Source organism: Amphiprion ocellaris, chromosome 4 (genome assembly GCF_022539595.1).
Source record: "Amphiprion ocellaris isolate individual 3 ecotype Okinawa chromosome 4, ASM2253959v1, whole genome shotgun sequence".
In the NCBI taxonomy this organism is placed as follows: domain Eukaryota; kingdom Metazoa; phylum Chordata; class Actinopteri; family Pomacentridae; genus Amphiprion; species Amphiprion ocellaris.
Genome location: NC_072769.1, coordinates 10,282,555 through 10,309,155, shown reverse-complemented (window position 1 = coordinate 10,309,155; position 26,601 = coordinate 10,282,555). Strand labels below are relative to the sequence as shown.

The 26,601-nt window shown below is 39.4% G+C and overlaps 1 protein-coding gene across 6 annotated transcripts in view; it reads left to right on the top strand.

The window, feature by feature from the left end:
- Nucleotides 1-26,601, top strand: part of prkcaa (protein kinase C, alpha, a) — a 153,029-nt gene that overhangs the window by 79,703 nt on the left and 46,725 nt on the right. For 2 of the 6 annotated variants that reach the window (XM_035953657.2, XM_035953658.2), the window contains exons 5-11: nucleotides 1,097-1,225; nucleotides 16,238-16,394; nucleotides 16,558-16,692; nucleotides 17,505-17,598; nucleotides 21,433-21,462; nucleotides 23,656-23,799; nucleotides 23,952-24,125. In XM_035953657.2, the coding sequence (XP_035809550.1) occupies nucleotides 1,097-1,225; nucleotides 16,238-16,394; nucleotides 16,558-16,692; nucleotides 17,505-17,598; nucleotides 21,433-21,462; nucleotides 23,656-23,799; nucleotides 23,952-24,125 (863 nt within the window). Of the gene's footprint in view, nucleotides 1-1,096; nucleotides 1,226-16,237; nucleotides 16,395-16,557; nucleotides 16,693-17,504; nucleotides 17,599-19,956; nucleotides 19,984-21,432; nucleotides 21,463-23,655; nucleotides 23,800-23,951; nucleotides 24,126-26,601 lie in introns of all 6 variants that reach the window. The other 4 variants (XM_023282082.3, XM_023282083.3, XM_023282084.3 and 1 more) reach the window with 2 other exon arrangements.

The window sequence follows — 26,601 nt, the reverse complement described above, 5'->3', positions numbered from 1 at the left end:
AGAGTAATAATAATGTGGAAAGTCCCACCTTGCAAGTTAAGTAGACTGGCTCCTTGTGTTTGTTATGTATGAAACCCTGAAAGTCAGAATCCATGTTTTTAGACTGTTTTTCAAGGCAAAAATGCTCAACTTTGGGTTTGGCTGCTCATTTCATTCATGATATCTACTCTCGCATATAAAAAAAAAAACACCATGGACATGTTAACAGGGTTTAAACATTATTTTCTTTAATATCCCTCCCTTACTCCTCTGCCGTTTAACTGTAGTGGATTAAAGCCTGAAAGCCTTAATGAGCTGCTAAAGACATTATCTGCTACCTACTACAGACCACCAGTTATCCCTAATGATTTGCTCCAAGGTGTACATAAATAGAGATGTGCAGCGACAAATTATTTTGGCAGATCAATTGCACCTCTAATCATGCCATAATGAGATTGCACTGTAGTGTTTTTAAGCACTGGTGAGTCTGAGGACTGTTCCAGAGAGGCGCAGAAAAAAACAACAACAACAAAAAAAACCCCCACAATTCATTCTCATGGACAGTGTGCCGGCAGTGGAACCATTTCTCATTGTTTTTCACCTACTGACCAGGTGACATGATGATGTAACTGTTCCCAATCCATGACGGCTCGACTGGCTGACGCATGCGCCATGTATGCATGACATCACTGAGATGAATCTGGGCCGTAACCTTGTTATCTCACACAGCTCTTAGAAAAAATACAACAATCCTTTAAAATTGTGCCAAACATGTCTGATACATGAAATGAGATTGAAATATGTCAGTGGAGATAAGCGCAGTAATAGATATGGTAAATTTTAAAGCAGCTTATTGCATGGGGGGAATTAGAGGTTACGTGCATATATGCATTTCTTAAAAAAGATGGTGTTTCATTGCTTGTTTAAAAAATATGAAACGTATTCAGAAACTACTGCAAACCTTCTATATTTTGCAAATAAATCAATGCAGTATTTGCATTTAAATCAGGAAATTTACAGAAATGCCCTCATTCGTTTTTATTAAATTTGGATCAAATGCATGACATATAGAGTCCTCTTCCCTGACGTCTTTCATCCCCTCTCTCTGTCCCACCAGCCTGCGATATGAATGTTCATAAGCAGTGTGTCATGAACGTTCCCAGCCTGTGTGGAACTGATCACACTGAGAGGAGGGGGCGTCTTTACCTGAAGTGTGAGGTCAGCGCCGAGAAGCTGCAGGTCACAGGTAAGTCTCAGAGGCCTTGTGTTTTTTCTTTTATCATATGTTGATCTGGATGGGCATGAAATGTAAATGTGATGTAGGTTTATGAGTCAGATGCTTCACTCATGTTTGACTGGAATGACGCTATTGAAGGTTGCAGACTCTATTGTCTTGTGTTTCAACACTTCACCCTTGTTGTCGATATTCCCTGATTGTCTAATTTCGTTTGGGCATCCACCGTCTCTCCCCTGCTGCTATTGTCCTGCATTGAACCCTCCTCATCATTACCTCTGCTTGCTTGTGAGGCAGCGAGTCTAACTTGGAACTGCAAAGCTGGCTGTCGACTATCAGCACGCTGCAGAGGCTTTTCCCTTTTGGTGCGCAGATCGATAGAGCTTCTCCTGTTAAACATTCTGCTCTAAGAAACATTTCACAGTTAAGACACAATTGGAAGGCAATCCCGAACCAAATATGTAGTCCTGCAGTGGTGTGTGGTCTGCTGCGTGGGCCCTGTGTTGTTACTCCTTTTAAACAGTCACGACTTGCTCAGTGTTGGCTGGAATTTCTGATGTAACTGAATTGTCTCCGCGAAGCAAATCAAAGGCCTGATTTATTAATTCATGTCTTTTCGCAATTATACAGAGATGGGATCTAAGCACTTTACAATCATTCTTCTCACTATTTTTCATTAGAGGGCTATTCTGCATGATCATTGCTATTACAATAAAAGGATGTAATGATAAACCAAAAAACGGCAATAGATGAGTTCTTTGCTTTAACATTGTCATTGTGATGTAAATTTTGATTGCACCATATAATTACTATTGACTAATGACAGTTTGATTGAGCCTCTCTTTCACGGTGCAATGCTGTTCTCAAATTTAAAGCTCTGTTTATGGTACAAAGGAAGTGCATCTGCAGCTGTGCCACCAAAACAGGTTGTGCTTTTGCTTTCCTCAGGAGCCGTCTCTACTTTTTCCCCAGTAGTTGAAATGATGGAACAAATGGATTCATTGTGGAAACTGTAACTGACAAAATAAAAGGATCTCTGTGGTGAAAAGGGACAGTAATAGAAACAAGGAAAACACGGGTGAACCATTTAGTTTCAGAGAGTTCTGCGACATGAAACATTTCAAAAGCGACACTTAGTTGGCTTTTTTTTTTTTTAGTAGATCAGAAAATAACAAAAACGACCTGAATATTAATTCAAATGGGTGTTTTACTTTACTGTGATTATACACCTGAAATTAGAAATTCTATTTTCAAACTGGTATTCTTACAGTTCTTTCTCACACTTTAAATAATATATTTTTAAGGGGACCCTCTCAAAGACACCAATCTCTATTGTAGCTACTTGTAACAGCTTCACATGTAGCCAAGCTCAAACTATGTTAATATTCCATAAAACCAGCACTGTTTGACTTTCCCCTTTCAGTGAACATGCCTCTATCTTCTTTCTTGTTGCTGGTATTTGTGAGACTCTGAGGAAAACAGAAAGTCTTTGTGACAGTGGTGACAACCTTTGGAAACGCTGGGGGTGGGAGAGTGGGAATTACAAAAGTTGTCTGTTCCCACTTTATTGTACTATAATAAATGGTGATGTAATATTCCATAAACTTTCCAAAGAAAGTCTCTGGAAATATTGCAGCTGTTTGTTAATATTGTGGGAACAGGAAAAAACAAGTAATGTTTTGTGTAATCTTAATTATTATTGCTACATTTGATTGGAGACCATCCTTCTATAGGATCACACCAGTCACAGTGCTCAACATGATGTTTTGACGCCATTATTACTCATTAGTCATGATTACATCTTTGAATGTGGCTCTAGTTTTGATTTTTTTTGCTATTGTGTTGACAATATCTGTCTACACCCATACACCTGCCAAAGTAATCTGCAGTCGGTGTCTCCAGCACAACTTTACACGATGATGACACACGTGCACACACACAACCACACACACACACACACACACACACACACACACACACACACACACACACACGCTGATAATGAAGATGGTTATTTTTAGCCTACTGAGATATCCATTAAATTATTCCCTGAGCCTTTGCTGTTCATTAGTGTTTCGCATGTATTTTTCTTCTCTATTTATTCATCATTTTCATGTCTTGGCTGATTTCCAAATGTAAACACTGTATACAACCAAATGATAGCCCAAGTGTTTTAGTTTGTAATTCACAAATTATTTCAGTTCATAACTGTTGACTGTGCAGACAGCGTTAAATAATCCCTTCAGGCCAAATAATGGCTGACCAGCTGCTGCGTCTAAGCTGAGATAATTTCATGTGTAACCTGTCAAATGTATTTGTTGTGACATTCTGGGTTCCCAGCTGAAAGTGGCACCAAAATGAACAGTGTTTGCGAGGAGTTGTGAGAGCTGTGGCTCTCCAGCAGAGCAGATGCTGCATCACTGGACAAAACTGTTAGATTTAAACTGTAAAGAACCAAGGATAATGCACAAATTTACCAATATGGATTGAAAACCTGCAGAAAAAAATGGATTGAAGCTCAATGAACCTGCATAGTAGTGATTAATACTGATTTATGAATCCTTATATAAAATGACTTAAAAATAGATGAATGTGAACACTACATGGCTAAGCTATCTGTACAGGTTTTGTTCATTATGGAAAACAGTGCAATACAGCAGCATGTTTTAGTGCAGGAGCCTGTTTTGCTTTGTGTTTTGAGGCATGCTGTAAATCCCCCGGCTCTAATGACGGTGCATTAGCACATCTGCTAGAACAATAGTGATGGCAGGGTGCTGACAGCAGGCACACATAATCATTCAATTAACAGACTACCAGGGGTCAGTGCCTCACAAGACCGTGGCACTGAACTTCCCTGACTCACTCATTTATCGAGTTATCGCTACAAAGAACAGGTGAATGTGGGCCGTTAAACGGTGCAGTGTTGTAGCTAACACCACAAACTTTATTGGGTTGATGAACAAAATAATCTGCACGGTTGTTTCCTTCATGGCATGTCTGTGCGGATTTTTGAGCTCTAGAGTTTGCTCTCCAAACTTGTGGATTAGTTTTTCGTTGCATACGGTTGAGTCATTCTAATATTGCATTCATTGTAATCACACCTGCCAACTGCCTCGGCTAAAAATATAAAAAAGGATGAGGAAAAGATGGCCACAGATAAATCACTGGTTGCAGCGGATGATGACTTATATAATAGAAGATAATGCAAATGTCTGACTCTCACCTCTTGAAAGTTTGCTTTTAATAGGCGGCACATTAGCTGCCTGTATCACACAATCACATTCACATAAGCAGGTTTTACTTTACAGTGAATGGCAGTTTTTAGTTGTTGTACTTTATATATAAGAAAGATCCTAAACAGAATAAAAACAAGACATGAACATTCAACATCTAAAATACTATATTTTGGTTTAAATTAAAAACAGTCACAGCAGAATAAACTCTCCTTGTTTATGTATTCTTGTCATATGGGAGAGTCATCTGCCTGAACATGTCCTGTTAGTGCAATTAATGCAGTTTATTCTGTTAATACATACCTTGGGGTTAAGAAGCTGGAATTGCAGGAATAATATTTTTCATTTAGAAGCAAAATTTAGAAAGCTTGCAGTTATAGACCTAAATCCCAAGTGGAGGTTTATATTAGATTAGGTTTATATTGTTAATTCAAGTGCAGTATACATACTTACTAGAGAATAGTAGACTTCCGTGAACATTCAGTCTCATCTGGTCGCTCAACAACAAATAATGTCCTGCTGGGGTTTTTTGGCTGAATCTCCCACAGAAACAGTCCAGTATTTCTGTTATTTTTGCTGAAACATGCACTGCCAGAGAAAAATATTAACACTACTGTCAGCTCATGATAATCAAAGGTTTACTGTTACACACATTTTCACACAGTGTGTGTGCAGACTGTGTGAAAATACATGCATGTTTTATGCTTGCACATGCATGTATGTTTGTGTATGTGTGTAAAATGTGTCAACAGCGTCACTTTTCCTTCACAGAAGCAAGTGACATTATACCTTGATTTACTCCCTGGTTGTGTCCAATTTAGCATAATTAAATCACATCCTTACTCAGGTAGACTGTACAAGGTGCCTTTGAACAAATCCAAAGCTTCTTCTGTATTTAACACAAGAAACAAGTCATTATAGCAGCCACCCTACAGTTTAAAGCTACTTATTTACCACCAGCAGCTACCTTAGCCAGAGGAAAGTTCTAAAAAAATCATGTAACGTTTGCTTCTTCCAGCAATCCTCGACACCTTCTTGATAAACTCTTCCTTCTCCATGTAACACAATTCTGTTTGGCAGGCTGTCTTGAAGGCATCTACAGCAGCTAATGTAATCTGCCATGCAATCTGGCTTGAGTGGGCTGCAGGCTGGTGCAGCAGTTCGACACACAAACACACCTACACACATACACAAGCCGGAGAACTCATGCAAATGATAGCAGCCATGTTAAGTCCACATCAGGAATTGGCTGCTGTGCACAAATTCCCACCAGTCCCTGCCAGAAAATGTATTCAGATTTAATATAAAGCCATCTGAGGTAACAGCTGCTTGAATTACCAATACCTATTTTATTTGGCTAGCGATGAAGATTTTTTGTTCGGTTCAGATGAAGAGGGTTCAAATGAAGTGTAATAAAGGGAAAACATGGTCTGGAAAGGTGTCAGCTTATTGGTTATTGGCTGATGTGCCTTTTTGTTCATGCCATCTCTCCTCAAACTTAAATTAATTTTACTGAAGCACATTTGGTTAGAATCTTCTTCCAAAACAGCCCTGACTCCTTTGTTGGTAATCTGATGTGCTTTTTTTCATTTATCTTCAGTTCAACCACCTGTTTCATATTTTCAGAAACATTTTCCATCTCAATCAGTAGCTCAGTTAAAAATTCAGTCACGTATATGTCACATGTCAATGGACTTTGAATGTGTGGAATAAGTCATGTTACATGTTGCCTCTGACTGGAGAGGAGAAGCTTGATTTCCTAAGTGAGTGCAAAATGATGAGTGTGAGAATCACTCAGCCGAACTCCCCAGTGCTCACACACTCGGCTTTGAGTGAAGAGTGACTCCAATTATTTTTTTTTGCAACTCACCGGCAGGGCATAGGCATGTTCAACTGGGTGTGACATGGATGTCACATGAAGCAGCCGTACCTTAAACTCGTACATGAACTGCAACCAGACCGGCAGAAACAGACAAACAGACTTTTTGGCAGCAGACTCTGAAATTTAATAATGAGTCACATAGAAACAGTGACAGATATTTGGGCAATTTCCAGAAACACGAGTTGTGAGAAAGTGTGTGCTGTCAGTTGGAGTGAAATGGAGATAGGGAGGTGCGGAGGAAGACAAAACAAGTTCTGTTTTCCTGGTACAGGACAGGCATAGCCCACTAACCTTGTTTTCTGCCTGTTATTCCTGCACACAGCTCTCCTCTGTCTGTTGGTGCTGAGGAAGCCACCCTCCTGCTTGTTTCAGCCACCCTATTGTTCATTGATTCTGTACAAATATCCAGTGTAGGAATAAGTGAGTGCATTTTCCTATAGTTTCTTATTTCTACTTGTTCCAGACACTGGTTGTGAATGTATGAAGACGCGTGCCTGAACCTTTTGCAGACTGCAGTTCCTTTGGGATTGAGTGAGAGACAGTTGTAATAATTACATTTTGTTCCCTCGTTGATTCTTCCACTTCTGCAGAAAAGCATCATTTACACTCCAAACCGTCTCACTTCCCCTTTATCTCTACGTTAACCTTTTCATTACATTTTTCCTTTTGCCTCAACGCTCAGCTCTGCTAGTTGTTCTACTAACACTGCTGTAGGAGTCAGTGCGTGTTATATGTAGGTGCAATGTAGGTGTGTGTAGGTCAGATTGGCGCTCAGAGTGGATATAGATGTGGGTGGATCAGGGAAGCCAGATTTTACTGTTGAACCTTATGGAGGAGTAGTGACACTTTAGAGTTTAAAAACAAAACTTCTCCGTAAGCTCTGTTAACATCTTCTCACTGATAGAGCAGCAGTCGCAACAATCTACCTCGAATTCTATTTCCTCTGTGTTGCTGCTGCCTTTGTGGTTTTCCTGTTACTGCAGTTCCTGGCCAAATGTAGACAGTGTGAGGTCAGGAAGAGACATTCACAGTGCTGCTGGAAGCAAACAAACATTAATGGTAAAGTTTTTGTGCCTGTGAAAGCGAAGATGTCAGAATGTGCTGCAACTGCATCTTTCATCTTTGTGCACAGGTTGTAGGTTGCATGCAGAAAATATCTTCAGTGATGCTCGGTATCATTTTTTATTTTTCATATCTGTATAGACTTGTTGTGTTATACCTTAATACAGAGAACCACTGATTTCTGAATTCTGGAAATGTAGCAAATCACTAAATGATTGAAATAAATCCATAAGTAGTTCTATTATTCAAGTCATTTGCAGTGTGGTCAGGTTTGATATTATTATATTATTTGATTATGGTGTTCCAGCAAGTCCAGCGTATAATGTTCTGTGCAGCAATATTGTAGTTGTAATTTCTCCTTATCCTCAACTCTTATTTTTGTTTTTATCCTTCTTTATCCTTCAGTTTCATTACTTTTAAGGCTATTATGGTTGCACTCAGTAGGCAGGAACATTGTCAGATATGAGGTTTTGACTCTTAATACTGACCATACAAAGCATCTGATTCAAAATGTCTTGAATTTTCCAATATATTTAAGCATGCATATGGCCTGTTTATCCTTTCAGCCATAAATTAGTATATAAGAATATGGTTGACCCATGAAGTTGCAACATAAGTTAAGTAGCCAAGGAGCGTGTGAGACAATATATTTTCATGTATCAAAGTTCTGAGTCATTACCATTTTGCAGCTGCATGCACACAAATTGCTTTAGTGTGCAGAACCTCTAGTTTGTCCCAGTTCAGTTTTCCTGTCACATCAGGAAATATCCATGTTCCATTCTTCTCTATCCCTTTTCTTTTTTCTGAATATGCTCTTGCTACCAAATCTTAGTTAATTAAGACAAAATGTATAAAAATATATTAATTTTGTTCAAAAATATAACATTTGTGAGTTTTTATGTATTTTATTTATTTCATTCTATTTAAAAAAAAAAAAAAAGGATAAGCACTGTTTTCTGTGTTACATGCATCTTTCCAGAATCAGTTTGTCTTCACTTTGTCACTTCCATGTTAGCAGTAAATTTCACATTCAGCCAGACAGTCATTAAAAATGAATAAGCAAAAATGATATCCTGCCTTTCACTGTTACTCTCTGAATCCATGGAAGACATGCTGGAAGGCAGAGATGGGGTTGGATTAAAGCTCTGTCTGAGGTTTGGATGAAGCCTGTGGGTTGCCAAACGATAATCACTGCCCAATGATCTGAGCTGCTGTGTCCGCTCTGCAGTCTTTTCTTACAGTAATTTCCATTCCTTTGTAGTGCCTGAGTCATTTTGCAGCAAAGCCAACAGGTTCTTGCCAAGAGAAAATTTACTTAAAAATCCTGCCATTACATTTTCCTGATGAATCAGAGTTAAGTTGGAGCAGCTGACAGCACTTGGTGGTGGTACTGCTGCCAGCGTTTTTTTTGTTTTGTTTTTTTCCCCACTGCAGGGAGTTGGCTGCTGGGACAGCGGTGTCTCCTGTCTGAAGGTTCTGCACTGAGCTCTTTGACTATACAAGTGTAAGCCTTGAATAACAGTATGCTAAACATATTGTATTTGTAGAACTATAGAATACATTTGACATTAACCACCTTTGAGGTCTGTCAAAACTCAATATGCCTCCTGTTTTTAAGGAAATGCGTCCAATTTGCTGAAATTATATCATCAGTGGTTCATAGTGGTGCGGTGGTTAGCACTCACAGCAAAAAATTTCTAGTTTGAAATTACTGGTTGGATGAGGCATTTCTCTGTGTGGAATTTGCATGTTTTCAATGTGCCTACGTGGGTTTATCTCCGAGTGCCTCTTCCCACAGTCCTAAGACATGCTTGTCAAGTTAACTGGTGGCTCTAAATTGGCTGTAGATGTGAATATAAGCTTGCTGGGTTATATGACTCTTTGTGTTGGCCCTGTGATGAACTGGTGACCCGACCACCGTGCATCCTGCCTTAAGACCCTCTGCAGGATGAAGTGGGTATAGCTAATAGATGGATGATGGATGAATAATTCCTTGCTCAGCTAACTATCCATCCATCCATTATCTATACACCACTAAATCCTCATTAGGGTCGCGGGGGGCTGGAGTCTATCCCAGCTGGCTGCTCCATCCAGTTCCTTTTTGTTGATGTAATGCAATATTACATTATGACAAAAAAAAACAACCGTGTGGCAAGTCAGCATACAACATTTTTCCAGTCCCATTGTAAACATTGGGATTTCAGAGGAGCACAGAGTTGCACAGAGAGGGTGGAGAGTAAAACTTGCGGTTTCAGGTTTGTAGGCCGTGTTTACACAGGGAGGTGAAAACAAACAGGACTGGCGTCACATTTGGAGAAGGGTCATGTGATTTCAGCTGAAGACAGGGCCTAGTGTGTCTCTGTACGTGTTTCCACAGAATCAATAAAGTCTTGAAAGAATGTAGCGTCCAGCTGCACAATGTTGAGAAGTAGTCCTGTTCACACACAGCCTCACCTGTAACGTCTTGGTTAACAACACATCATCCTGAAGATGAATCGGACTAATTGAAAATGGATCCTGATTCTGTTGAACACTGTTTGCATTCTACTACATATTTATACTAGTTGCTATTAGAGATTCATTTTTCTGTTACACATTATTTTAAGCAAATAGTAATGAACAAATCTGATTTAAGTTGAAAAATGACACCATATGAAGACATAAAAGCTTTGAAAATATCCACCCTTTCTAAAAAGAATATTTCACAGAAAGCGGTGCCACTTCTAACCTGCTTCTGCAGCTTGTTTCTGTCATATTAACACATAGATGCACACACAGAAACCCTCCTTTCAGTGTCTCTATGGAGCCCACAGAACAGCTGAACTTTGTTGCTGTGAGCGTTCTGCTGCCAGACTCCCAGAAGCCATGTCATTGGTATTCCCAGTGTGCTGTCACTGTCCTGCTTCAGCTCCTCCTTCTCAGCGTGTGCACTCTGCCTTCACACCGTTTTAACATGGGCCGCCATTTTTCCTGATTTCAGTCTTGCCTTCTTGCTTGGTCTTTCTTTTCTCTTGTTATCGTCCTTGACTTTTTAAGTACATGAGTCCATTTCTGTTGTATATTTTATGTTATATATTTGGCTACAACGGAACATGCAAACTGATCCGGTAGAAGACACAGACTTGATTTGCAGCCCAGTGAAGCTTATTGTGCTGGTACAACATTTGGCTCGTACAGCTTCCAGGCCCCAGTAGGTTCAGTCTGCAACATAATGAGGCTTCTAAATGCAACAGAAAATTAACAATGAAATCCAAACGTGTGTTGAAAAGGGCTATAGGCGCACTCATACACACGTGGACAAAATTGTTGATACCCCTCAGCTAATGAAAGAAAAACCCACAATGGTCACGGAAATAATTTGAATCTGACAAAAGTACTAATAAATAAAAATTCTATGAAAATTAACCAATGAAAATCAGACATTGCTTTTGAACTGTGGTTTAACAGAATTATTTTAAAAAATAAACTCATGAAACAGGCCTGGACAAAAATGATGGTACCCTTAACTTAATATTTTGTTGCACAACCTTTTGAAGCAACCACTGCAATCAAATGATTTCTGTAACTGTCAATGAGACTTCTGCACCTCTCAGCAGGTATTCTGGTCCACTCCTCATGAGCAGACTGCTCCAGTTGTCTCAGGTTTGAAGGGTTCCTTCTCCAGACGCCATGTTTCAGCTCCTTCCACAGATGTTCAAAAGGATTTAGATCAGGGCTCATAGAGGCCACTTCAGAATAGTCCAGTGTTTTCCTCTTAGCCATTCTTGGCTGTTTTTAGCTGTGTGTTTTGGCTCATTATCCTGTTGCAAGACCCATGACCTGCGACTGAGACCAAGCTTTCTGACACTGGGCAGCACATTTCTCTCTAGAATACCTTGATAGTCATGAGATTTCATTGTACCTGCACAGATTCCAGACACCCTGTGCCAGATGCAGCAAAGCAGCCCCAGAACATAACAGAGCCTCCTCCATGTTTCACAGTAGGGACAGTGTTCTTTTCTTGATATGTTTCATTTTTGTGTCTGTGAACATAGAGCTGATGTGCCTTGCCAAAAAGTACCAGTTTTGCCTCGTCTGTCCATAGGACATTCTCCCAGAAGCTTTGTGGCTTGTCAACATGCAGTTTGGCAAATTCCAGTCTGGCTTTTTTATGATTTATTTTCAACAATGGTGTCCTCCTTGGTCGTCTCCCATGAAGTCCACTTTGGCACAAACAATGACGGATGGTGTGATCTGACACTGATGTACCTTGACCTTGGAGTTCACCTTTAATGTCTTTAGAGGTTGTTCTGGGTTCTTTTGTTACCATTCGTATTATCCGTCTCTTCCATTTGTCATCAGTTTTCCTCCTGTGGCCACGTCCAGGGAGGTTGGCTACAGTCCCATGGATCTTAAATTTCTGAATAACATGTGCAGCTGTAGTCACAGGAACATCAAGCTGCTTGGAGATGGTCTTATAGGCTTTACCTTTAAGATGCTTGTCTGTAATTTTCTTTCTAATCTCCTGAGACAACTCTGTCCTTCACTTCCTCTGGTCCATGTTTAGTGTGGTACATACCATGTCACCAAACAGCACAGTGACTACTGTAACCCTATAAATAGGCCGACTGACTGATTATAAGTTTGTAGACACCTGTGATGCTAATTAGAGGACACACCTTGATTGAACATGTCCCTATGGTCACATTATTTTCAGTCTTTTCTAGGGATACCATCATTTTTGTCTAGGCCTGTTTCATGAAGTTCTTTTTAAAAATAATTCTGTTGAACCACGGTTCAAAAGCAATGTCTGATTTTCATTGGTTAATTTTCATAGAATTTTTATTTATTATTACGTTTGTCAGATTCAAATTATTTCTGTGACCATTGTGGGTTTTTCTTTCATTAACCGAGGGGTACCAACAATTTTGTCCACGTGTGTATATGATCACAAAAAAGAAACGGTTTAGGATACTGAAGAGCAGACTTTTGCAAAACTGCACAAGCAAATTCAGGTAATTTATTTAAGCGATTATTTGACTTTTAACCAATAATTTTCAAGAGCACAGATAACTTCTGTAGTTGCTTTAGTGTCTGTAGCACATCGGTAAGACACCAAGACGCACATTTCTCTCTAGAATACCTTGATAGTCATGAGATTTCATTGTACCCTGTACAGATTCACCCTGTACCAGATGCAGCAAAGCAGCCCCAGAACATAACAGAGCCTCCTCCATGTTTCACAGTAGGGACAGTGTTCTTTTCTTGATATGCTTCATTTTTGCGTCTGTGAACACAGAGCTGATGTGTCTTGCCAAAAAGTTCCAGTTTTGTCTCATCTGTCCATAGGACATTCTCCCAGAAGCTTTGTGGCTTGTCAACATGCAGTTTGGCAGATTCCAGTCTGGCGTTTTTATGATTTGTTTTCAACAATGGTGTCCTCCTTGGTCGTCTCCCATGAAGTCCACTTTGGCTCAAACGACGGATGGTGTGATCTGACACTGATGTACCTTGACCTTGGAGTTCACCTTTAATGTCTTTAGAGGTTGTTCTGGGCTCTTTTGTTACCATTCGTATTATCTGTCTCTTCCATTTGTCATCAATTTTCCTCCTGCAGCCACATCCAGGGAGGTTGGCTACAGTCCCATGGATCTAAAATTTCTGAATAATATGTGCAACTGTAGTCACAGGAACATCAAGCTGCTTGGAGATGGTCTTATAGGCTTTACCTTTAAGATGCTTGTCTGTAATTTTCTTTCTAATCTCCTGAGACAACTCTGTCCTTCACTTCCTCTGGTCCATGTTTAGTGTGGTACACACCATGTCACCAAACAGCACAGTGACTACTGTAACCCTATAAATAGACCGACTGACTGATTACAAGTTTGTAAACACCTGTGATGCTAATTAGAGAACACACCTTGATTGAACATGTCCCTATGGACACATTATTTTCAGTCTTTTCTAGGGATACCATCATTTTTGTCCAGGCCCATTTCATGACTGTATTTTTTAAAATAATTCTGTTGAACCACGGTTCAAAAGCAATGTCTTATTTTCATTGGTTAATTTTCATATAATTTTTATTTATTATTACGTTTGTCAGATTCAAATTATTTCTGTGACCGTTGTGGGTTTTTCTTTCATTAACCGAGGGGTACCAACAATTTTGTCCACGTGTGTATATGATCACAAAAAAGAAATGGTTTAGGATACTGAAGAGCAGACTTTTGCAAAACTGCACAAGCAAATTCAGGTAATTTATTTAAGCGATTATTTGACTTGCTTTAGTGTCTGTAGCACATCGGTAAGACACCAAGACCATGCACACACACACACGCACGCACGCACGCACGCACGCACGCACCCACGCACGCACACGCACGCACGTGCACACACACACACACACACACACACACACACACACACACACACACACACACACACACACACACACACACACACTTCTTGTTTGGCTGAAGTCAAAAAGTTATATGGAAAGGAAAGCTCTGTGCCAGGCAAGTTGAATTTCACAGTCTAGAGTACCCCCTGTTGGTCATGACTGTAAGTTCCGTTTGCAATGCCTGCTTCAGTTAATGGTCTTTTGTCTGTAGTCAATAAACCCATAATGTTACACTCAGAGCAACATTAGCACACACTCTCACACATGTATACGCAATCTGCTGTATTTTTTTTTTAATCTTTTCACTTTTTTTCTCTATTGTCATCCCATTACTAGATTCAGGACTTCTTTTCTGCAATGTTGCAGTGTATTCCCATGCTGTATAATTTTATTTAGCTTGTATTGTCTGACATCCATTTTCTAGGTACTGCAGTGACATGCATGCCCCTAAATATGTACAGCAGGACTGACCAGAAAAATAAGGATTTTTATTATTTTGACAAATAATATTACACTATCCATATTTACCTTATTGACTCTAATTCTAGAGTCACATATAGAAGCACAAGCCACTGAACACTGTCCCTTGTATAAATGTAATTTAGTTGCATACATACTATCAGCATATGAAATATTCAACAAAATAACCTTAACAGTGCAAGAACTAAAATCGAAATAAGGAGCATTTACTACAGAAGCTCATCAGTTCACATACAGTTCATGTTACCTAGACTTTCACTCAACTGTAGCACATTCAGCAAACATTGTGTTGATTGTTCTTGTATACAAATGTCATGCAGGTAGATCACTGTCAGTGTGAAGTTAAACTGTCTGCTAGAGTCTGTAGATTTTAAGATTTGCCATTGTTAAATCATCTCATGCACAGCCCTTCCACCTACTCGCAGCTGACACTAAAAGTAATTTCTCTGATACACAACCTTCTATATGAAAAGGTAGCTGCTTTTCAGGGCTGCAACACAGAGGCTATTTCATGAGAAAGAGGATGCAAACAGTTCTTATTGAACTCGCATTTCTATGCTGTTCCACCTGTGTTGGTGAAATGTAAATAGATGATGGCGAGGCATCAAGGTTAACTCTTTTTTTTTTTCAAAGAAATCAGCTAAAATAGCCTACCTATGTTTCAATCTTCTCTTTTCTGAAGTCAAATGCATCCAGATTAGGATGCTCTCAAGTGCGAATACAGTATACTGTTGTCCTTTGAAGTGACTTGCTCAACACATTTCCACTGGATTTCTGACAAATCACATGGTTGCCATTTTAGGGTCACTCAGTATCTTCCCACACTTCAAGTTGCTTCTGCAACTGTCTCACTGTGTCTCTCTTTCTCTCTCTTCGCATGTATATGTGCACTCCAGAGCAGCTCTCTCCCATCATTCACCGAACTTCACACCTCGCTATCTGTGCTCAGCACCCAAATCCTCCATCACAGGTGCTGAGAATAGAAGAAAATAATGAGAAGCTATTTGCTCTCGGCTTATCAAAGATCCATTGGAATGTGTTGGTACAACTGCATAGTCATTTTTGTCAGCAGATCAAGTAATGATTAAATAATGTGTCATCATACAGTCTTTGTTGCTCTTGTGATTGTGTCACTTTGCCTTTTGCGCCAGTTGCTGTATGAAGTCAGCAGCGACAATCCCTCACTGATTTTGTTCACTTATCCCTGTCAGTCCTGTCAATACTGTTTCCCATTCAGAGTTATGACCGGAGGTTTAGCCCTGATGCCTTATATTCTTAGCACACTGGCTTAGCGCCTCCAGGTCAAAGATCATTTAGCATCATCGCTGCATCAGCCTACCATTGTAGTGTGACTGATGGGGCCACATGGCGAGCCTCCTGCAGTCTCCAGGGTTTGAGGTTTAACCAAGCAGGGAAGCATTCACCTCGTCCCTGTGGGAACACTCGGTGCATTGTGTGTCGATAAACATAGTGTGTGTCTATCTGTGCATACATCTGACTGTGTGTGTGTGTGTGTGTGTGTGTTGTACTGTAGCTCAGGTCTGGCAGTGCTCCAGTGCTCAGGGCTAATGGAGTGCTAATGTCCCTGGTGTGCCCTTGTTTACTGAACAGCTAAATACAGGAGGACAAGAAGAGAGCCTTCGCCTACTTAAGCATGACACAGCTTGCAATGTTGAATCACTGCTCTCATAACACTTCCTGCATTTACTCCCTTTATGGCCCAGAACCATAAATAATCCTCAGAGGCTGTGTCTCGCCATCTGATCTGGAACACATGGCCTTTATTGATGTTGCCGTTCACCTGCTGACTAAAATAAAGCATCTGTTTACCGGAGCAATTTGTTCTGCTGCAACCAAGCTGAATGTGAAAGACGACTTCAGTGTATATAGAAACAAAGAGACTGTTGTGTAAATGAAATCATTGGTTTTATAGAACCACTCACCTACGCTTAACGTATTAATCTTTTCTTCCATTTCTTTCTCAGTGGGTGAAGGCAAAAACCTCATCCCCATGGACCCCAATGGCCTGTCTGATCCGTATGTCAAGCTCAAGCTTATACCAGATCCCAAAAATGAGACCAAGCAGAAGACCAAAACTATCCGCTCCAACCTCAACCCCAAATGGAACGAGACGTTTACTTTGTGAGTACATTATCTACTGCCACTGTCCCATATGCTGGCCTTTTTATTTACATGTAGTTGTGAATGTAATTAAAGTACTTGTATTAAAAATGACAGTATAAACTAACCTACCAATGCGTAGACATGTTTTTTTTCTGCATAATAACTATAATGTACAATACAGCAAGCTGAAGCCTACAGATAAAGACCGCAGGCTGTCAGTGGAAGTGTGGGACTGGGATCGGACCACCAGGAACGACTTCATGGGAGCTCTTTCCTTCGGCGTGTCCGAGCTCATGAAGGCTCCTGTCTGTGGCTGGTAATGCTGACTTCTTTAAGAATCAATCAATGTTGTTGATTATAATGTATTATTTGAAAATATAGACATTTCAGTTTGAAATTTCCAAAATATTACTTCTCTGCTATGAAATATGTTATTGAACATCTTCCAAATCTTCATAAAAGTTGGATTTTCAAATAATTGTGAATAATTGTTTCATAATGGTTGTTTTATTCCACTAAGCACTTTAATTTGACCTTGGTGAGGACTGGATTTCAAGTACTATTATATTACTCAATGCATTTTACATTCATTAGCTGTTTCTCTTCGGTAACCTTGGCCAATAAGACCTTGTGCCGTGTGTCTTTAAGCTCTTGTGGCCTTTTTAGTCATAAACAGTTGCAGTACATGCAAACAGCAGCAGACACAAAAATGTCAACAGTTCAGCTTTGACGGTTTACGAAGCAGTCCTCTTGTGCCTCTTTAAATCTAGCAAACACTGTTACAGATTACAGCACAAGCTCAAATCAATACTGAACACTAAGTTTGGAACTCTACTGCAACAGTTGGTTTGTCTCAGAAGAGTTACCCATTTTCACATCTTTAAATGATACTTAGGGTTATGTCTACTTTTCATGAATTGGGCCAATGCACCAGAGGCAGAAAGTTTGTTGCTTTACCATCAGATATATCCAGGTTAAGGTTAAAGTCATTGGAAGTGTAGAATAGTAGCATGGAGGAAAAGAATGTAAAGGAAAATAATCTGACAACTTTTCACCTCACAACATTTCTCTGTCTTTTTTTTCCATCCTCTTTTGCTCTGTCTTCTTCCACTTCTTGTGACTTTTCAGGTATAAGTTACTGTGCCAGGAGGAGGGGGAGTACTACAATGTTCCCATCTCAGAAGAGGATGATGGTAATGAGGAACTGAGGCAGAAATTTGAGGTGAGAATCACCCTAAAATAACCACTACTGTGCCTTCTTGTCACTTTGTCCGTTTTGATTTGAATTGTTGGCTTGTTGAGGATCATATGGAAGCATATAAACAATGTCACTGTCAGTTTTTTTTGACAGTTTTTTAGCTCGTTGTAAATGTTTTCTGCTTTCTGTTCATGAAAGGCTCCATGTGCTACTTCTCTCTTCAGTACCATGGACATTTTTGGTGACTATATGGTATTTTAGTGACTGTTTGGGTTTGGTGTCTTTCCTCAGTTTGTCCAACTTTGTTTGTCTCATTTAAATAAATCCAGACAGCTTTTTCCTCAATCCACTGCTAACAGGTGCGTACGAGCACCTACATGGCTGATTCGACCAGCCTGAGCTCAAAGACAAGTATGTCCAGAGGAATTATTGAATTTTCATATGCTCCACCAAGCTGCACAGCTGTAAAATTAAAGATAACTGTGTGACAGCTGCAGCTTTCAAAGGCCTCCTCATCTTATGGTTTCTTTGCACTCTGAGAGTTTGTTTTGTGCTTGTGTATGTTGTTAGAATTTTATACTTACATCTGTGAGATTCCAGACTGGAGTTGAGCAACATTTCATACATTCTGTTTACACCAGCAACTGTCTTTTAAACTACAAAGCCATTTTCTTTGACCTAGACTTGGCTATTGGATCCGACGCCTGATGTACCATCAACCTAGATAATAATTTGTGTGCGATGAGACTGAAAATTTAATCAGGTTTTCTTTTTAATGAAGCAACTTTTTGTGTCTTTACCAGTTTTGATTTGTTACATTTTAACCTCAAAAATGCCATAATATGGACATTTTCAGATGGTAAATGTAAACTTATTTTTAACCATCACTTACCTGAGCAATTGTTTAATTTCCATAAATAGTTTTTATGTTTCTCTTAAAGAGATGCCACAATTCAAAGGACTCATTGAATTTAAGTTTCTCAGTCAAATGGTAATGCCATTCAATGATGATGACCATCATAGCGTCTGTCAACGATTCGTAAACGTGATTTTTATGAACAGTATTGGAGTCCCCGAAATCCTAAACTCCTGAACTCCTTAAATGACACCTGAACACTTGGACTTAGACTTTTTACAAAGCCCCTGTCAGTGGAGATTACAGATTAGATGCTGTTGCCTGTGTTTTTCCTTTATCCAGCTCCCTGCATCAGTGTTTCTGGCCTGACTGAGCGAAGCAGCTCTTCCTGTGGTACTGATTGTCGCATTGTTCAGCCTCTCGGTGGGAGCTCATGTCACCCAAGAGAACTTTATGAACTTATTTTCTCTGACATTTATGCTACATAAAGTGGAGAATAGTGAATGGACTGACAAAGAAGGAAAAGGGAGGCTGTAAAATACATTTTGTGAAATGTGTCATGAAAAAAAACTATTAAAATACTCTCGTCGTACTTAATCTGGTTCCTGTACTTTCACAATACAGTCTCTATCGATGTACTGAAACTACAATAGATGAAAGAAATGTACTAGATTTTCACGATTTCTGCTATCTTCATATAAAAAATACCCTAAACTAAGTGTTTAAAATCATCCCCAGAGTTACTTTTCAGCTTTATAAAACATGTTTATCATTTGTTGGATGAGTTTGAAAAGTAGGCCAGCCAATTTTGAGACTTTTGAAACTTTTCTTTTCAGTGATGGCACATCAACAGTTCATTTTAGGAGGTTTGTTAGTATCATGGTAAGGAAAAGAGGTGCGGAGTGGGTGTTTTGAGGAAGGGCCGAGAAGGTTTCAAGTAGTTTAAACCTCACATCATCTATTTGCTTCTAATTGCCATGGTAACAGGTCCAGAACGCCAGCAGTGCATAAGTTCATCAAAATAGGTTGCATGATATATCCTGGATGAATTTTGGTCACATGCATGTCAGAATTAAACTGTTGGTCCATTGCACCAACAGACACACAAGCTTCTGCTTTACAGATGCTCATTACTTTAACAACAGCATAAACATTAGCATCCTGAAAAAATGTCACTAAGGGGGCAGCACAGGATTCAAAACATCTATGCCAACGTGGCTGTGCTGTTTGATAAATCTCAAACGTTTCATCATAATTTTGCATCTGCAGGTCTCAAGTTTCCACCACTTGACTATGTTTTTTTGAACTCGCTATGGCCAGGAGAACTTCTCTCTCTTCTTTCTCCTTTTTTCCTCTTCATAAACCCCTTTTGTGGTTCTCTCCCTCTTTTCCCTTAGCTTCCTGCTCCCTCCTGTGTGCTTGGTGAGACTTATACTGTACAAATGCTTCTTCATCCTGTGTCACATTGTCATATTTAATGCAAGAGTTTCTCTCTTCCTTTCTCCACGTCTTGCCCCTGCTCTCAGGACTGCCAAATTAACTTTAATCTAAAGGTAGCTCTCCTCTCCTCTCCTCTCCTCTCCTCTCCTCTCCTCTCCTCTCCTCTCCTCTCCTCTCCTCTCCTCTCCTCTCCTCTCCTCTCCTCTCCTCTCCTCTCCTCTCCTCTCCTCTCCTCTCCTCTCCTCTCCTCTCCTCTCCTCGTCTCGTCTTGTGGTGACTTGTTCCTTCACTTCTCCTCATGTCTGATCATTTGTATGTGGTTTACAAGCTACTACAAATCGATCCATTTTACTAACAATTTGTAAGTTCTGGATAAGGGGTTACAAATTAAAGCTAAAAAAGAAAAACAACCCAAATGGATATTTAGTCGCTGCTCCTTTCTGTGACAGTCCAGCTCTTCTCTGTTTTTGTTGCTTCTGGTTCCCCAAACTTTGTGAGAGTATTGTTAGTAAATCCTGACACTGTCCTGCTTACAGTTCATATTTATGCGTTTGTCCGCATGTGCGTCTTTGCAGTCTGTATCAGTATTGTCTGTGGGTTACAGTGCTTGTCTTCATGTCGTATGCTTTCCGTATTGTCAGCATCGGTGTAACCTGGACGTTTGTGGCTTTTCATGTGCCTCATCTTCGCACATGTTCAAAATGTGTCTGTTAGTTTCCACTTCTTGTACCTGCAAAAAAAAGTCCTGTTGTACTCTTAATTCAAGCTTCATTCTTACACATTAATGGCCAAGTACAGAGTTGTTCTACATAAAGAAACTAAACCATTTGTGAACACTAGATGTCAGCGATACATTGCCAGAGTAGTGACCAGGCCTGGATGCGTGTGTTTGCTTCCTCTTCATACTTTGGGATTTGATTTCCATTCCAGTGTTAAAGTGTTATGATTTTTAGTGGCATATGCATAATTTCTTTTGCCTCCACTTTTTGTAATTTCATAGTGAAGTATAATTAGTTGTTTTTGACACTGATTCGTGGAACCGCATTTGGGCTTTTTGCTTGAGCAGGAAAACATCAGGTTTTTGAACCTAATTATGTTATCCCTGTGTGTATATTGCATCTGTGTTTCTGCTGTATTGAACCTGGACATAAAACTCTATCATTGTGACTGCTGTAATGCAGCATTGAAGGTGGAGCTAGGTTGAAAATTAGCATTAGCTACAAATTCTCTGTGCAGCAAGAGACATTTCTCTGGGCTAAACTGTACCATTTGCATATATATATATATATACATAAACCCGAATAAATTCTTACTGCATACATGTGAACTAAAATCTGGTTTCTGTCTTGACTGCACTGGTCCAGAGGCACAAGATTTGGAGTTATATTATGATTACTGCATCGTCGTTCATATTCTTTGTGTTTGTCTGTGTGTATGCACACTTGTGTATTGCCCTTCTGCTATCTGCAGTACACATAAAAGTCAGCTGTTGTGGCTTGCACCCACATGCCAGTGTACTAAGTGAGTCAGCCCTTTTGGCTCCCTTCTCCCTGTGGTTTCAGGACCAAGCAGTTGTGGAAGACTCTGATCAGGTGCGTCTGAGAGGAAGGAAGTAAGGCTGCTGCTCGCTTGGCCCAGCCAGGCTCGTTTCTTTGGCTAAAGCTTACAGGTGTGCTGTGATCTGGTTGCGGTCTGCTCTGCTTTGTGTTCCTCTGCTGCTCTCCCAGTCCAAGAGCGGACTTTGGTAGATGCCATTAACCAAACTAAAGCTGTTCAGCATTGGTCGTGGCAAGTTAAATGTCTTAATTTATATAATCAGAGCTGGGTGTTAAAGTGAATGTTGAAGTTGTTCCTGAATGTGAAACATGATAAATCAGGGATGTTATCATGTTAGTTAGGTGTTTTCCTGTTACCTGGGAGTCATTTTAATTTGTCCACAGATATTGAAAGCGTCTGAAAATCCTCCTCTTCATCCCACATAAGTTGATATTAATTAGAGATTTCTTTTTCATAGATTTTTTTGGATTAGTGTCACTTAACTGGGCACTTAACTTTAGATTCCGGAGCAGTGTGCTGAGAGGAGTTTAAAAAAGTTTGACTTCCTTGTAATTCTCACAGATTTAGATTAGAATCCTTTATTGCCAGGAACAGCAAGAAATTATAACAGTTTAATACCAGTTTGTCTTAGTTCTTGCTGAAGTCAAACAACCTTCTTAGTTTAGCATGTGGATATGTTCACCTATGTTGAGGTGCAGCATGATTCTGTATCTGTAAATTGCCTTGGATAAGAGTGAAACCTGAACAGGACAATGTGGGGTGTGTTTTGTGCAGAGAGACAGAGATTTATGTGACATCATACTGTATTGGATTGATGTTTGGCATTTAGATTGCCACACAAGTGTGTATTTTTCTGCATAGTGCACTGTAGTTTTCTAGCAACCTTCTCGAAGCATTTTGCCCAGCTGGGAGATTGAGCATGACTTGGCATGAAAGAAGTACATAGAAGGGAATGTTAATATATTTTTTCAGATTGACATTTTGCAGAAACATTCATCTGTACTGGACATGCATGAACATGGGGAAGCCACGGTGTGGTATCCTTTCTTTTATTACTAAAGCAGGTCTCTCCAGGTGGGAAATCATCAGTGCAGCTGTAAGGTCTGATATAAATACAGGCTAACCCTTTTTTTAGATTCTACTTTGACCATCCAGTAAGACTGAGAAACGGGTTTCAGTTGTGCAATACCTACAATATTGTATCTGGCTTGCAGGTGCATTAAAATATATTTTCTGACATACAATAGACAAATTAAAATGCCCAATAAACATACATATATTACTGCTCATTATTTATAACATTGGTGATCTAGATTAACTTTTAAAGAATTAGAATCACTTATAAATGTTTAGAAATGATCTACTTGAATGTAGAATGTTTTGAAACTTAAACAGTCTTGTGACATGCAAATAAAACAATCTTTACGTAGTGTTTTTACTAGAAGACTTTTCAAGTAAGTCTCACGTATATTTTCAGTTATTGTAGAATTTTAATTTTTCTTAAATCTTTAGCATGAATTGCAAAAAAATGATTCTGTTGCTGCTTTCTCAGCTTTGCTGCTTTTAGCCAAAGACAACGGGCATTGCTGAGATTTAAATGTATTTTGATGAGTTTTACTATGTAATCTGTTATAAGATTAATGTTCAGGTAGAAATCTCCAACTGTTTATTGGATATAAAATGTCACAGTATGACAGTTGCTGTTGATTCTACAGCCCTGTATACGTTATTCAATTGTATCCGTATAGAGCCATTTTTGTGTCACATCAGTTCCACAATGATGCCTCAGTCTCATTTCACACCATTAATTTTGAATTCTGCTTATCGATCAGTGTATTGTGGCTGTGAGTGAGCAAATGAGCATTATGAGTGAGTGAACACATGTAGAGGAATATCACCTAAAGATGCCATACATTATTATAGGACCTAAATTCAAACATGTACCTGTATGATAATTGCCTTGTTGGTTAAAACAATTGAATAAGGAAGTTAAATGCATGAAAGTTTGGTCATCTCTATGACAGGAATCAACTAAAAGAAGCTTCCTTGATGCCTACCATTTGTTTAATATTGTATAAACTCATTTTATGCATTTAATATTTTCCAACATTTTAGGAATTCATTAAGTAGTTCTCTTGTTTAAACTGCACTGCACAGCTCTGTGTTATGCCTGTGTGTTTTAAGATGTTTATCTCTTAGACACTTTGTCTTTTTTGCCCTGAGTGCAGAAAGCCAAACTAGGCCCAGGGAAGAAGGTGATCACTGAGACGGACGACGGCCGCTCCAGCCAGCTGCCATCCAACAGCCTGGACCAGGTCAAACTCGGCGACTTTGCTTTCCTGGCCGTGCTGGGGAAAGGCAGCTTTGGAAAGGTGAGTTGACAGCGATCAATTTAAAAACAAAGCAATAACTGTCAATGTCTCCAGTAACAGATTGTGCATAATATCTCAGGCTGTAAGAAAAAGTGGTCTGTACATGTAGATGATCTTTTCCTCCTGTTCTGCCACCCTCTGTTTCTCTAAAGGTCATGCTCGCAGAGATGAAGGCCACTGAAGAGCTGTATGCAATTAAGATTCTCAAGAAGGATGTGGTGATCCAGGACGATGACGTTGAATGTACCATGGTGGAGAAGAGAGTTCTGGCCCAACAAGACAAGCCACCTTTCCTCACACATCTTCACTCGTGCTTCCAGACTGTGGTAGGTAAAACGCTCCTGCACCGTACATCAGGACGGGTCAGTCCAGGCCGGGTCAGGTCAAATTAATTGAGGAGCAGACTTTTAACCAAACAGCTTAGTCATAAAGTCTTGTAGAGGGCAGTAGAGGACGTGTATGACAAGTTATATAAATAAAACAAAAGGGGAAACAAACAAACCCCAATTAGAAGGTTGAGGTGTGTACGTGTGTGTGTGCACATGTAAGACCACATGGCTGTACATTCATGCATGTGCGTTTTAACTCTGAGTAAAGCTAAAATCAAACTGCACAACCTGACAGCACAAATGTAACATGTGTGCACTTTATAAGCACATATGCAGTCATACACACAGTCTTATTCATTGTAGTGTATTGTACTTGCTTAAATAAGAGAGTAAATACAGACGTCTAGGAACAAACTGAGTTTACACAGTAATTTGATTGCATTTGTAGGCGCCTCTCTCTCAACTCTTGTCTTGCTTTATTAAGCTTTGCATACCTTTGGAAGAACCAAGCATTCTCATGCACACACACAGTCACATGCACTCTTCATTGTTTTCTTTCATACATGTTTGCTAAATGTTAAAAAAAATCATGTATTACTACTCAGCCAAATTTGGCAGCTTAGTCACTGCATATCAACAGAAGGGTAATTCAACAACTTAACATTTTACGAATTGGGGGACTTGTGAGAGACGGTTCATTTTCAAATTTGTAACAACACAAGCGGACTTATAGTGTCTGTCATTAGACTTTCCCCGCCTCGCTTTAAAAATGTGTGATCTCTCAGGCCAAGCTGAGAGAGTTTCAGAAAACATACAACTGTTTTCACACAGAGTCCTTGTTAGTAGTTAACAGAACTGAACTACATGTATAGAATTGACGGATTCCCCTTCTAAAAGTACTGTTGATAGTACTGGTACTTTGAATGTAGCAGCAGTCACAGTCCACATTGTGGATTACTTCATTGAAGACTAACAGTGTGGTTTGACACCAAGTTGAGAAAGTTAAATATGATTATTTATTAGGATGATTAGTTAAAGTTAACTGTTCAGGGGACTTTGAATACAAACATAAATTGTCAACAAAACAACAAGTTTGGGGAAAGTCAGATAATGTGTAAACAAAATGTCCACAAATACAAATGTAAAAGAAATCAAAAGTTTTCCTTACCAGAATGCCTTTTGTGATTAGAGCTGGATTACAAATAAATGCCTGCTAGCAGTCTAAACTCCACCAGCACCAGTATGTAGGCAGAGGAAGTAGGAGGAGACACAGCTTGGCATCTTTCATAGCATATTAATGAATTCACACACACACACTCATTCTCTCACATACAGAAGCAAGTACAAAAGAACACTGTTACTCTCACTTTCACAACATCTCTCTGGTATTTCCACATTTTCTGTGCAAACTCTTCTTCGTAATTAACCTACCGAGCATTACTTGTGCTCTGGCATTTCTCGGGTTACGTAGATGGTGGAATGTCTGGGAAATCTTAGCTGTCAGCATTTATGCTTATTTGTTAAATTATGAACTTGTGAGACAATCAGTAAACCATCCTCGACTGATGGTGGGGATTTGCTTATTGCTTTATTGTCTAAGTGTTGATTATGGCCTGTCAAGTTACAGTTACGGTGAAGACACAGCTGCTTTTGTTATGTAGTTATTCGTTAAAACGAAATGACGTACAGACACATATTTAATATGAAGTAGCTGTTTCTCCAGAATGCTTGGATATTTTATCCTCCTGTGCTGGACTTTTGTGTTCCTCTGTCTCACTGTGAGATTAATTACACAAACACTGTCAACGCCTGCTGATGAAGAATGTCCTGCCTTTGATCGATTTGGTTTTCAGACTGTAATTATTCTTCTGAAAGCTGAGTTTCTTTTTTTATCTAGAGCAGCAAAAACTTTTCTTGGATTCCTTTCTTCCTATTATGTGCCACAGGCTTCCCCTTACTCCTAGTTAGTGTAGCCTACTCGTTCTGTTTTGCTGCGGTAAAATGCTATGATATTGGTCCACAAGTGCAGAAACATCATTACAAAAAACACAACACACTGGTAAACTGTGAAATGCAGAGAGATTCTACCTGGTGTTGATAGGTCTAATTCTTGTTGTGTCAACTTGTTTGGTTTATTTATAGGTTTTGTGCCAACATCAAGACAGGATGAGACTCAATCTGTAAAACAAAATCAAGTAATATAAAACACAGGGTCACAACTAGTAGGATCCATTTCTAAAATAAATATAAAAATTTCAGACCATTAAGAGCTGCCAAAAGCCACTAGAAGCATGTACATATGGAGACTTGTCTCAATAATTATGTTATTATTATTTTTCGAGGCATTTTGCACATTCATAAGTGGATAGATAAGAAGAAATAAGGGAGAGAAAGTTGACAAAGAAGTCCCAAAATGGATTTGAACAATTGTCCAAATTTGAATTAACTTTATCATTTGAGGTTCATAGTTTAG